Raw genomic sequence first — 14,722 nt, 5'->3', positions numbered from 1 at the left:
CCAGGACCGAACCCTGTGGGACTCCACTTGTGACTGGTTGGCTGTCTGACTTGAAGTCAGCTACTTACACACTGTGAGTTCTATCTGTGAGCCAGTTTGCAACCCACCTAGTGATATAGGGGCTGATGCCTGGCTTAATGAGTTTTTCTATGATTCCTGAGTAGGGAATGGTATCAAAGGCCTTGGCCAGATCAAGGTAGGCTGTATGAACCACCTTGCCTTCATCCACAGCTCTGGTGACTGACTCAAATAAGTCAACCAAGTTGAGCAGGCATGATCTACCCTTCACAAAACCAAAATGTGTGGGATCCAGAGTTTGGAGATTCCCTATATCCTTGTTTATTAGGTCCATGATTTGCATACCAGACTCTTCAGGCTAATGGGGCAATAGTTCCCAGGGTCTGCAGTCGCTCCTCCTTTGTGGAGTGGGATGAGTGTAGCAGTGCACCATTTGGTAGGGACATAGCCTGGGGTGAGGCTGTGATTGAACAGGACACACAGATGAGGTGCCAGTTCACTCTGTAGTCCATGTAGAACACAACCAAGGATATTGCCAGGTCCCATAGAAGCTGTATTTTTGGCTTTGGACAGTGCTGTTTTAACCTGTGCAACAGTAATACTGGGTGCCTGCCAATCTGCTGGTATTGTGAGTGGTCCTTTGGGGGGAGGGAGGGGTAAAGTTGGCACTGAATCTGTCGGCCAGTATATTGGCAATATCTGTTCGCTCGGTATAGGAGGTACCATTGTGCAGTAGATCAGAGCAAATCTGAGTATTGCCGTGGAGATTCTTTACATAACTATAGAAGACTTTGTGGTTGTCTTTACTATCTGCTGTAATTCTGTTTTCTTAGCTAGCTTTAGAGTATTTAATGAGGGATCTCAACTTTTTGTTGAGGCTGATAAGGGAGTTTTTCAGTCTTGGGACTTCACCGTATTCCACATCAGTTTCCTCCTTCTGTTGTAGAGTTTGTTTATGGCAGAGGATCACCAGATTGGCTTCCTTTTCTTGGAGGAGAGCATCTTGGTTCTACTGGGTATGGAGAGATCCATGCATTTGTGTACGTGTTTGTACAGTGCATTGGTGTATGATTTGGCGGTCATGCAACTATTCTCCATTTGTATGGGTGCCGTGAAGTTAGCCGCCTCTGTTTTTAGGAGCCCAAAGTTAGCTTTGGAGAAGTTTTTCATGGTGGTAAACTTTGCGGGGGGAGAGGGTGGGGGTGGGAGGGATGTGGATTTCCAAGGTGATTAGTTTGTGGTTGGATCTAACCAGGGAGGAGTTGACTATTGGTGTAGAGCAGTGGTCGCCGATGTTAGTAATGACCAGGTTAAGGATGTTGCTACCTGTAGTAGGGGTAAGGACGAGCTGGTCCAGGGCATTTGAATTAATGAATTCCAGGAAACGTTGGGCAAGTATATTGGTACATGAGTAGTTTTCCCAGTTAATGGAGGGGTAATTGAAGTCGCCCAGTATGAGAGTGTTAGGTTGGACCCTACTATTCTCCAGGGTGCTTTGGAACGTAGAGTGTGAGTCTTGGGACATGGTTGGGGACCTATAGCTGGCTACAACCTGAATCACTGTCTTACCCAATGTTAGCTGCACCTGAAGTATCTCTGATGCCTTATGTTGGGCTACCAGTCTGGAGGTGTGCACATCCTTTATGAATATGGAAACACCACCACCTTTGGAGCTTCAATCCAAGTTCTAGGGCCATGGCCTAAACTGTAAAGTAGAGAGCTTAATGGGTTAAGGGCAAGACAGAGAGTCACCCTGGAATATCCCCCATTGAATATTTATCCTTGGAATAATAATTTGTCTTTTATCATGGCTTAATTGCAAAGTTGTCTGCCATTGTTTCATGGTCACTGTAATGCAGTCGATCAGTGTAGGGTGTATCTTATGCATTTTTAAGCACTCTTTTATCCATGAATGTGGGATACTATAAATTTTTTTTTTTGTAGTGAATCTATGCTATACTTAGATTCTTCCCCTTTTTATATTTCTCCACTATGACTTTATTTAACAACAAATGATCCTTTGCTCCATATGACTTTCTTTTATTGCCCTTTTGTTCTGTTGCCATAATTGAGTTTTCTTCTAAATGACTATAAACTCTGTCAGCACCAGTTCCAATATATAGTTTATACGTCAGCAGAAGGCAAGTTATTGGTCTATAATTTTTAGGGTAGTTTGCAGGTTCACGCTTAAGTAGGAGCATTGTTTTTTCTGCTGTTAGCCAGGCTGGTGTCTGTTCATGGTGAACATATAAATAGTTCTTACTCATGACTAAATCTTCATGCAAAGATGCTAATAATTTTAAGCAGAAGTTAGGTACTGCATCTGGGCCTGGGGTTTTCCAGTTAGAGGCTTACCTTAAATTTGATTCAATCTCTCTGGCTGTTACTTTATCCCTTTTCATATCCTGTACCTTTAAACGTCTTATTTTTTTCTTTTTTTTCTTTTTTCTTTTTTTTTCTTAGCATCTTTGTTATGTTCCACAGGATCTCCAAAATGTATCTAGTTCTTTTTTTGGTGGTCTTTCAATTCCTTTTACTTCGTTTCCCAATTCTCTATAGACTTTTTTTGGTCATCAGTAAATTGCTTATTTTGTACTTTTCCTTTATATTTATCTGTGTATCATTGCCATTGTGGTCCAGGTCATGTCTAAAAAAGGGTTTCTGGACCAGTTCATTTACCCAGTTAGCAAAGTATAAATGTGGCTCCCTTCTGAAATGTCAGCACTTGAAATGCTGAGTGCCAACAAGCTGAAAAAAAGACTAAAAATGGAGGAGTAGAGTGAATGTAAAAAATAGCTCTTCAGCTTAAAACTTCTTTTTACTGAGTGGCACGCCTCTCCAGCACCCTCCCCTATGTGAGAGACAAGCCCCCACCCCCAAACTTAAATATACCAACGCTGAGATCACCATAGCTAGGAGAAAAGAGAATATACTGAGAAATGGCATCTTGGACTTAGTATACGTAAATCCATTCTTTCAACCATTCACTCTCTGTGTTTCAGGACTTGCTCTAGCAGGTCCCAACATCTCAAATTGTTGCTTATAAATACAAATAAAAAGAATAAAAATAGATGTTAATAATTATGTCAATAAGCCCACTTCTGGATGTTCTCTCTGCAGGGTATCATGCTTTTGTTCCTCCATAGGTGGTGTGGATGTTATTGCTGGACTTGATGGATGCCTTTCTGGACATCTGCTTTTGGAATTCATACAAGAGACTTCTCCATCTCAGTTTCTGTTAACATCACTTCACTTCTAGTACAGAGCTGTGTTTTATCAGTCCAGTCTTCACAACCTTGATGGATGTGGTGGCTGAAGATTTGCAGAAAAAAAGGGAATCCTGGGTGTCTGGACCCGGCTGGTTCCATCCAGAAACTTCTTAGAAGTAGGGCTTATTTAGGTATTCCTGTGGATGCAGTCCTTGTAGTCCTATGGATACAGTCCTTAAGGATTACCATAAACTTGAAAAAGTTTTCAGTAACCTTGGCATGGGGGAATTGCTCAATCAGGGTGGATCTAAGTAGTCTCAGTTACTGGTCATTCCTACATTTGGAGAAAGCCCAGGAGGTCATTGCATTTCCCTACTGGGTGAAGATACAAGGTTAGTGCTTAGGCTTGGATCATACCACACCTTCTGAATTCGATGTCTGTTACAGCCTTCATGGGACCATTTGCATGCCTGAGGATGTGGGTGTTGCATTGGAGTATGAGCTGTTGGTGGCTTTACAGCCATTATTTGTACTCAGATGAGCTTCTGCTGTCAGACCTTGTCACTGGCCTTGGAATGATGGACAGTAACTAACAGCTTCTGCTACAGCGCCCCCTTTTGCAACCATACTTACATCCAATAATGGTACCCTTATCAGTCCAGAACCTACCACCAAACTCTTAGGTATTACAATTGACAATCAACTAAAATTTGATAACCACATAAACGCTACAATCAAATCTACTAACAGAAAACTAGGTTCTCTCTACAGAATCAAATCTTTCCTAACTCCTGAAGCAAGAACTACTATAGCTAGAACCCACTTAATATCTACCCTATTATATGCCTCCCCCATTTATACTAATCTCTCCAAATATAATCTCAACAAACTATCCACAGCCTATAACAATATTGCCAGATTTGCCCAAAACTCTCCATATAGGACTCACCACTGTCTAAACCTAAAAAAACTAGGCTGGCTAGAACTACCTCAACTAATAACATTTAACCAACTTACTATTGCCCACAAAGCCCTTTACCACCCCGATAACACTCCTATGCTCTCCACCCTCATAAAGCCCTACAACAATCTGAGCAGCCTACGCTCATCCAACAAAATATTGATTCATACTTCATTATCTAATAATTTAGCAGATGACACCTTATTTTCCAACTCAGTGGGTAAAATATGGAACCAACTACCAAATGACCTTACTTCCCTTACATCTCTCCCACTATTCAAAACTAACCTAAAACTATTCCTTTCAAACCACTGGCTATGCTCTTGCCATAAACCTGACTAACCCTTTTCTTCTTCTTTCTTTTCCTTTCCTTTATTCCCATTCTATCTTTTCCCTCTAAACCCATTTTTTCTTACTCCCTCACTCTAGCAAATTAGACCTCCTTTCCTAGCTTGACTGCTCTTTTTCCACTCACAAAAAGAACTTATTCTTTAACCTTCCTTATATTGCAACTGTGTATGTAACATTAACTTAATCTCTGTCCATGCTAGAAATGTAGTTATATGCCATACATAACTGCAGTAGTTTCAATTTGTATGTTTCTTCTATCATACCTTGGTAATTTTTATGTTTCATTTTACTTTAGTTTAATTCTGTATATTTTGAAAATATTCTAGTTTTATCTTTAATATGTTTATTTAGTACTGTAGCGGAGCTTTTCTCCTCGGGCCTCCACTGAAAATGGACATGTATCCAGCTGGACTAGCCCGGTTAACAAATGTAAAATAAATAAAATAAAATAAATAAATGTTATATTGTTTCAGCAAGTTAACACAAAAGCTGTACATTCTTCTTGAAAACTGCCTAGACTCTAGATGCTCTGTTGCTTTAATGACTATTTCAACTACTTTAGTTTGTATTTTTTATTATTTGTTCAGAATGTAATCCCACTAAACACAAGTACTTTCTGGTTAAGTAATTTACAAAGGATTACACAATAAGCTACACAGTAGGTAAAACTACAAAACTATCTAACCTTTCTATCAACGACTGTTTTACTTAAATATATATTAAGCATGTCATTTTTCTTTTAAAAGTATGTACTTTAAACTATAATGTAAAACAGAAATGCAGCTGCCATTTTTATAAGTGTGATAAGGCATCCAGGAGTGTGCACTGTACAGGTATTACCTCATTCATAACAATTTGTAAGGTACTCACCCTTCAAGATCATGCCTCACAAAGCCCCTAGGAGACAGGTGATATCTATTTGGTACATCCCCTCCTCACATGCCTTTTTATTTACTTACATAATAATGCTGATGAAATTCTTCCTGACCTAAAAACTGCTGTGTTGTACTCTACATAAAGACAAGACTGAACAAAAGAGCAATTTCTTCTGCAGTCTTTTTGTGTAGTGCACCATATGTGTATTACGTTGAATTTACTTTATTATGTGGGTTCTAAACTTTAGTTCATAATTTGCAAGTCAGGTACTGTTGCACCAGTTGTGAACGTTTTGTGGAAATTGCAAGTGCTATTTATTACAATTTATCTTAAGAAGATAACAGCCCTTGTACCATTAAACACATCTATATTTTTCTTACTGTGGTTAAAAATTCAGGGTCAAAAGACCAGCCCAACTCCCAGGTTAAAAATGTGCAGAAATGCATACATACAAACATAAATAAAATGTTTGTATAATTCACTATACCATCATCTTCTAAGCCACGGCTTTGTCTTTCACATTTCTAATGCACACAGTCATCATCAGTGTGCACTTGCATTAGCTGTTGTGTTTGGGGTGCCTCTTTTAAAGGACAGCTATATGCAGAAAATGAAAAAAAAAATGTTTCCCAAAACAACTTGAGTGCGTTGTCATTAGTATTTCTGTATCACACTGACTGGTTAGTATAATTTTGTAATTTATTTCCCCAGATGGCTTGATAGGATAGCCATCCATCCATCCACAACCCTTTCCCCATTTTTGCACTGGGGATCGGAGTGTTGAGGTCAACAACGACAATCATCTAGAGACAAGGTTTACATCTTACAGTCATGCAGTTTTCTTATAATAATAATAATAATAATAATGATAATAATAATAATAATAATAATAATAATAATAATAATAATACAGCCTGTGCCTCCATTATATGACAGAGCCAGATCATCTTATTTTGTTTTTCATTGATTTACAATGGCAGTGCTGTGATGTTTGTTCTCTTTCTGTACAGCATGCCTATATATGTTTTGGCATGACTTTGTGTGCATTTCATTTGTAGTAAATTGCATAACAGACTTCATTAATTGTAAATGTTCTTTCGGTAGGAGCTCTTATAGTCTCTAACTGTCGACCTTATTTAAATTTGAACGCTGAGAACTTTTTGCTTGTGCTAAGGATGTGTGGGAAGAAATAGCCAGGGAATTGTTATGGCTAGGCTTGTATAGGCCCTAGGGCCGATAGCCTAGTACCATCCTGTGAACCTATGACCCTATGAACCTATGTCATATGTCATATGTAGCTTCTTTTCTTCATCCTATACTGAATGACCTCCAGAGACTCTATGAAGCACCAGGTAACAGTTACTTCAAGGAAATAACATGAGATTCACAGACAGCTAGAGTGGTGTACAAACACATGGCAAAAATCAAGTACAGACAGGAAATGGTGAGATATTACAATATAATGTTCCCTATGAGTGGCAGTTAGGATCCTTACAGCCGCTCATGTCCCAGCTGCTCAAATTCCAGTAATTTGCAGCCAGGTGCCTGTAACCCTGTCTGACCAACTGCTCACACCCAAACTCAAACTTGAGTTCAGCAATGCAGGTACTACACCATATTCTCATGTCCCAGGAGACAGAGGCAAACAAGTGCTCACCGCAAACCAGGTAAGTGGGGAAATGGAGCCAGAAGGGTGCTGTTAGATTTAGGGAGGGGAATGGGGAGTGAACTCTGGACTTTAGGGCTAGGGAGAGGATGGGAATTTTTGATTTAGGTTTATTGAAGGTAACGGGATTTTAGATTTAGGGAGTGATAGGGACTTTAGGTTTAAGGAATGGAAGGGAGCTTTAGATTTAGTGAACAATCAGAACATTATGGTTAGAAAGGGGAAAGAGATTTTAGGTTTAGAGAGGGACGGAGGACCTTAAGATTAAGCACTGGGTGGGAATCTTTCAGGTTAGGACTGGGGTTCTAGTAGGGATAGTTACCATTATGGGAGTCAGGTGAGTGGGAGTTGGAGCACTTGCCAAAATAAGCGAGTGTCAGCAAGGATTGTGTGTCTCGACCACATGTAGTAAACCTGTGGCAGTCTTGATACTGGGTTAAAGGAAATAAAAAAGTGAGGGAGTTTTTTAAATAAAATGTTTGTGTGACAGTCCTGATACCAGATTAAAGGAAATAAAATGTACTTTGTGATAAGAAGAATTTGACAACTGGGTGGAGCTGACCTTTAAGCAACAACCATTTAATAGATTTTTATTTTCTCCACTGCAGCTCTCCACCTGCACATATATTTGGTTACATGACTCTTTAGGAACCTGCACTGTTCTTTTCATGTTAAGCGATCCTTTGTTTCATCCTCTGATTTAAGGCATTAGACTGTTTACTTTCTTACCTATTTTTCAGAAAAGTCTGTATTAAAATTTAGCAAGAATATAATTACATTTATAAAGGCATTTGGAAGCCAATAAATGAATAGTTTTTGTGTCAATGCTGACCAAGCCAGACCTTGAAGCAATCCACCAGAGCAATTAATGTTAATTTCTCTTACCAAAAATATTGTGGTTCAATTTTGTTAAATGGTTAAGCCCACAAAGCAAAAGTGACTGTCTTTGTGGGGACCCAGAAGCAGTATCTAGTTAAATGACTTACTTAGAATCTTAAAATATGCTAGAGAGGACTAAAGGAAGTAAACTCAGGACATCTGGGTGAATGAAGGTTGTTAGATGCTTACAGCTTGAACTCTGAGCTATTCTGTCAGCAATTTATTATTAAGTTCTGATTCATTGTGTTGTTTCATAGAAAATGTCTCTGCTACTTGTGGAATGCTAATTATTACATTGCTTACTTACTAAATTCCAATGTATCAAACACCGATTAGTATAATGTACGTCATATTATATTTCATGAATGAAAGAAACTCTAAGCAAAACAAAATGGTTGGATTATTTACTGCATTCCTTTAGTTTACTCAGATGACAACACTTAGAATCCCTACTTGCATCTAATTCTTAAATAACATGTTTTTCTCCTTTGCCTGTAGTTTCAGGAAATTTGACTTTCATCCTGTATTTAAAGGGATTAAGTTACAGAATTATATGTGCTGACAACTTTTAACCAATGTGCCTTTGTCTCAGTACAATGTAAGTCCTGCAACAAAAAATATAAATTAAAATGTATTGTCATTAATCTTAGTAAGCCAGTTCTAAAGTGTATTTTTATTTTGTGTTTATTTTTTTCAGGTATTCAAGACAGCCATTTACAAGGTAAGATATATATTTCTATAGTTATGTTTATTTTGTGCAGTAGGAAAGCACGGTTGATTGAAATAGTATGTAAGACTGAGCTATGGTATCTTGATTCAAAAAAATCCTTACTCCAAATACTGAAACTTTTTTGCCCTGAAATTGACTCTAAACCAAAGTATTCCCTAACTCTGATATACTGTTGGCTTCAAGTTAATATATTAAGTTAAGAGCTTGTATGTTTAGGATTTTCTCGGCATTTTAATAATTATAAATTATTTATTTTTTTTTTTTAGTTTAAGAATTTTATGATTCAGTCATGTGTTGTGATTCTGGTTTATTAATGTCTAGTTCTGTGTAAAGCTGGAAAGTAAATTAATATTAAACAGCTTGAGAAGTACGTCTGCAAGGGCATGTTTAACACTATTAAGCAACCAAGTATATTGTCAGGTTCCATACAGGAAGTATTTTTGGTCTTGGTTAGGACATTCAATACATGACATTTACAGATAACTGGGTGAATAAGGGATTCAGATATTTCAGGGCTTTGAAGAGAAATCTCAAGGGTGAAGTTGGCACTAAATTTGTCTGCAAGGATATTACTAAATTTGTTTGGATAATATGGATAATATCTGCTGGGTCAAAACAGAAAATGGGTTATGAATAAGTCTTGCGCTAAGACTTTTTTTTTTAGTTTTCTAAGACAACTAAAGAAGTATTTATAATTATCCAACAGCTTCAGAGGCCAGGCTAATTTCATGAGTATCTTTAGCTGACCTGATGATATTCTTAATTTTTTTGTAATGAATTTGATATTATTTTTGAAATGAGTGCTTTGGAGCTACTAAATAATTTAAGGAGGTTCTTTCATTTGTTGTATATTTGTTTATGATGGCAGACCACTAAGTTGGTTTGTTTTTGGTTATGGGTGGCACAGTGTCACAGCAGCTCATGGTTTCACCTCATAGAAGATGTTCTTTGGTTCAATTCTCAGGTAGGGTGCCTTCTGTGTGGAGCTCCATGTCCTCCTTGTTTTTGCATGGGTTTTCTATGGGTGCTTTGGTTTCTTTCCACATTCTAAAGACATGCAGTAAGCGGACTGGGCAGTCTAAAATAGATGTTTGTGTATATGTGTGGTATGGAAGAACAACCCTGGCAGGGCTAGCTACCCTGCAGTGTGAGCATTGGCTGTAGATAATTTGACACCTTGACCCCATGTGCAAAAATGGGAAAAAGGGGTGATGACGGAAGGGTGCACAGATAGATGGATGAATGGATTTGGTTCTAGGGATTGCTAGCTCTATAGATTTTCAATGGGTACACAATTCCTTATTGAAGCTAGCTGCTGCATTAATGTCAAGGAAGGTGTAGTCGTAAGTGAATTTTGATATTTTATCACAGTGTAGGTTGAGGCTGGCATGTTTGCAGTCTTTAAATTCTGCAGGGTTAGCTGTACGAGTTTTTCAAAGTTTAAAGGTGGTTAAACATTTATGGCCAGATTTCACTACAGAAATAGATACCAGAGGATTAGTACAGGATGAGGCTATATTTGCAGGAATCAGGCCAAGAATGCTATATGCTGTAGTAGATTTATTTAGCAACTTCACCCTCAAAGGGATTTTTTTCTATTAAGTCTAAGAGTTTTGGGGCATATCCTACATTAAAAGTATATATGCTCCAGTTTATTAAAGGGTAGTTGAAATCCCCCCAAATATGGGAGTTTTTGCTAATAAAGAGATCATTTAGAGCACTAAAGAATCTTACATAGTTATCAGGGAACAAAGGTGTTCGGTAAAAAGAAATTCGTTTATAATGAAGCCTATCCAGATCTGTAGCTCACTGAGTTCAGTTTGTGTCCCTAGCGATCTGCCTGGAGGTAATATGTTCCATGACAAATATGGAGACTCCACAACAGTTGCTTTTTGATCTGAAGACATGAAAAGCACAAAACCTTGGTATAGAGGAAGTGCCCTTTTTACATTTAAACCAAGATTCAGTAACTGTTTAGACATGGATGTTTTCCAGATACAGGAGACCCTCAAGATTGGGCGGTTTATTGTTGAGACCTCTGACAATTTGAACAGCTACCCTAGTGTGATCCTACTTTGTGACTAATGTTTTAGTTACATTACAATCTCCATTAACTGTACTCTGCCTAAAAACATGACAGGGAGGAGCAAAGGCTTTAGGAAGTATGTCAAAGCTTTAAACCAAGAGATGCCGATTATGCTTAGCGAAGTAAATTGGACTGTCGAGCATGTCATCACATGCTGACACGAACTGGATCCCCCTGGAAAGACACCAGCTATTTAAGCAGTTATTGAAAACCATTATTTTTATTTTGCATCTAGGCATCATTTGAGGTGAAGGAAGGATTCTTTTAATGACTAATGTCTTACCTGCATGTGCGACATATCTATCTATCTATCTATCTGTCTGTCTATCTATCTATCTATCTATCTATCTATCTATCTATCTATCTATCTATCTTTCTATCTTTGTTTACATGGAAGGTCTAGCTGGGATTGATCCCATTTTCAGTGAAGGTCCAGGGTGAAAAGCTCCACAGTAATTATAGAATATAAGTACAGAGAACATTATAAAGTTGTTGTGCCTTTCGGCTTTTCCCGGTTAGGGGTCGACACAGCAGAACTCCAGTCCGCTAATGACTGGCAGTTGATTTTTACGTGCCGAGTCGCCAGCCCTGATGCACAACCTTCAACGAAGGTACGCCCATTCAAGCATGTCTCCACGCAGAAGACGCTCTAGCTGAGAATCGAACCAGACAGCGTCTTACTGTGAGGCGACAACGCTACCGCAGCACCACCACCGCGGATTACAAAGTAAATACATAAAATAACATAGTAAGAGTTTTTCATTGTACAAGGAGAAAATAGCTGTAGAATTTTCAATTTCAAAATACAAACAATATTCATTTTACATAATATATTAACATATTGCAGCATTATTCATTATGAATCAGATATGTATGTACATTAAATCTACTGTTTAGGATATACAGTTGAAATATCAAACATAATTTGTACCAAAATTTAATATTTGCAGTTACTAGAAAGAGAAATATAACTTCAGAGATATGTTAGAAATATTTTCAGATGTTATGTCATTTAACTATTGTAAAAATGGAGTTTCCAGGAGTAAAGTAATTAGGTTGAGTTTGTAGAAGAGGTTGTTGTTTTGGATATTACTATGTTTGTTTTATACAAAATATTGGTATACAGTGGAACATGAGACAGAGGTACAGAGATAAAGATATTAGGTGAGACAGTGATGGGGAAAATGATGGACATATAAGAATTAGAAAGAGGGTAGCTATATATGAGGGAAAATGTGTTTATGAGTAATATTTATATACTGTCCTGGAACTGTACAGGACCACAGCCAATTGTTTAATAAGTGTTAGTCATGTTATTAATATATCTTTGCATACCTCTCATGAGATTATAGGATCATAGCAGGCTACTAGGCTAATGCCCCTTGAGCCCTTTAAGCCTAACCATTCATGCCCCAATTTTCCCAATTGTTAGTGCCCATGAGCTGCAATGGCTTTGAGATATGCCTGTGCCTTACAGCATCTACAAACTGCTCCTGTTTATAAGGGTCACAGATGACAAGGTAGGAGTGAATTTGTGATTTCCCATCCATTGGTCTAAATTGCATTTGAATATATTTAGGGAAGAGCTCTGATTTACACGAATGGGAAGTCTGTTCCAAAGAATGGGTAATCTCTAAGACAAATACCTGTCTCTCCAATATGTTTTCTTTATGTCACAGACAAGGTTTAGATCCTTAGATTGAGTAATTCTAGTGCTGTTTGCTTTATGAATGTGCATCAAATCCATCAGGGCTGGATCAAAGAATGCCTTGTAGGTAAGGCATCGATCACCCCTCAGTAGTCTGTAGGAGACCAAGTACAGGGACAGGGCTTTGAGGCAATCTGCATAGGACACATTAGTTACATCCTGTATTCTTTTAGTAAGGAGCCTCTGTGGCCACTCCAGCTGTTGCAAATTCCTGATCAGGTACATGTTGAAGGGTACATTGTAGTTAATTACTGGTGAAATGAAGGGTGAGTATAGTGGGGTTATGATCTCCTTAGATCTGGATGCCATGGTCCTATTTATAAGTTGTGCCATGTAGAATGATTGCCATGGACACATGGGGATCAAAGTTCAGGTTACAGTCAACCTGGGTTCCCAAGTCCCTTACTGCTGGATCTACCGTTGGGGGATGTTATTAATACTGTAATTTGCAGAGGTAGTTGTCTTCCCCAAGGGTATGATTATGCATTTTTGCACTGAATTTTAGCTCATGGTTCTGGCACCAGTTATTTGCCAGTGTTAGACCATCTTGGAGGATATCTTCATCTCTGGGGAATTCAGTGATTGTACCCAACTTGCATTTGTCAGCCAATTTTGATCAGCCAAAGGCCGTCTACATTTGCCTTCACTCTAAAGACTTGTTGTGTTGTAGTTACACCAAAAAAGTATATTTCAAACAGGAGAGGTCCCAGTACTGAACCCTGTGGGTTACAGCCTTAGTGGTTGTGAGACACTGGTGTGTGGACTATGCATGGTATGTGGTGTGGAGGGTTGTAGAGTTCTCATATGTTTTTGCCTTTATTTGGGTTTGTTTTTGTTGAGAACCTCCGCATATGTGGTTGCGTGTTGTGTAGTTGTGGATTGTGTTGACAACCTTCTCAGTGCCAGATATACTGGCTTGTGAAGGAGAGAGCATAGACTGTCGCTTCTTTATGTAATTGCATATCTCACAAATTGTATTCCTAGGTGGTAGTAGTAGATGGTTATCTGTGGACATGAGGCAGTTGCTACACTGTCTCAGGATGCCCAAATCGATCAAGGCTGGCAGGAAAAACCGTAGGAAATTGTCCATCCATATTTGTGAGAATCTGAGGGAGAGAGGCCAGAGAGAGCTAAGGGGTAGGCTTAAAGCCCAAGTTCTTAAACAAAAACTAAGAGGCTTAGAATAACACTTAAAATTTAAACATGCTAAAGACAAACAGTAATAAATGCAGCAGAGAAGATGCAGTTATACACTTTAGAGAACAAGTAGCGTAAAACCTAGATAAAGTAATAGAGTATGAGGAAACACAAATAATATAAAAGCAGCTGAATAAAGTTTTTTTTTTTTTTTTTTTAGTAAAGTGGAAAGGAAGAAAGGAGCTAATTCAATGTTAAGAAACTAAGGGGTTGACCTTCCTAAATGTTCTCTCTGTATTAGGTAGAATGAGCTAATGACAGTGGACTGGGAGGAGTGTCTCAGATCAAATTTACACTAGGGCTGGACAACTGCAAAGCTACCAAGTAGGGTGGAAAAGTATGCTACAGCTACTAGCTACAATATTTTAGGGAGAAAACACTGCAGAAATGTTTATCACAGCAGAAAAACAGCAGCGATACACTAAATGAAAGTTTGAAACAGATAAAGGAGCAAGGACACTCTAGAGAATGCTTTTAACTGCAAACAAATCAGTTATATGATACCCTCCTTGGCAGGAAATCAGAACAAACAGATGCTTAACAAATAGACTAATAACTAATGTGGTCTGTGTCTGTATTGTGTTAGTATAGCAGTAGATGGGAAACATTCTGCCCATATAAACAAGAGGAATAGCTTAGTTGTTCTGACAGGTCTGTAAACACCACTCAGTGTGCACTGTGTAATTGGAAAGAAACTTAGTGTGACAATAACCAAAAAAGTGAGAAGTAACATAAATTGCATTGTGTTTGACTGAAGATGGTGAAAGGAAACCTATTCTACATACATCATTCAAAACAATAATTTACTTATCAGCACACAGCAGATGGTGCAGTCTGTAATGGGAAGGCAACGTACAGCATCACCCTCTTGACTGTCAGAGATATGTGTGATCTATTGCACAAACTTACCTAGTTCCCTCCCTGTCATATGCAGATTCTATTTTCATAATTTAAATACCACACTCAGACAAAAACTAGACTCCTGTTATCATAAAATAGATACATTTTTAGTCAATACTATCCAAACCATATATCATTGTA

General features: G+C 38.2%; 1 protein-coding gene across 1 annotated transcript in view; it reads left to right on the top strand.

The window, feature by feature from the left end:
- LOC122813744 (serine protease 27-like) overlaps positions 1-14,722 on the top strand; it is a 248,610-nt gene that overhangs the window by 46,055 nt on the left and 187,833 nt on the right. The window contains exon 2 of the mRNA XM_044086217.1: positions 8,658-8,681. Coding sequence (XP_043942152.1) covers positions 8,658-8,681 — 24 coding nt within the window. The remainder of the gene's footprint in view (positions 1-8,657; positions 8,682-14,722) is intronic.

This window comes from Protopterus annectens, chromosome 10.part0, assembly GCF_019279795.1.
Source record: "Protopterus annectens isolate FY-2018-M chromosome 10.part0, PAN1.0, whole genome shotgun sequence".
In the NCBI taxonomy this organism is placed as follows: domain Eukaryota; kingdom Metazoa; phylum Chordata; order Ceratodontiformes; family Protopteridae; genus Protopterus; species Protopterus annectens.
The sequence above is the reverse complement of the archived record's forward strand: the minus strand, read 5'-3'. Positions and strand labels throughout refer to the sequence as shown.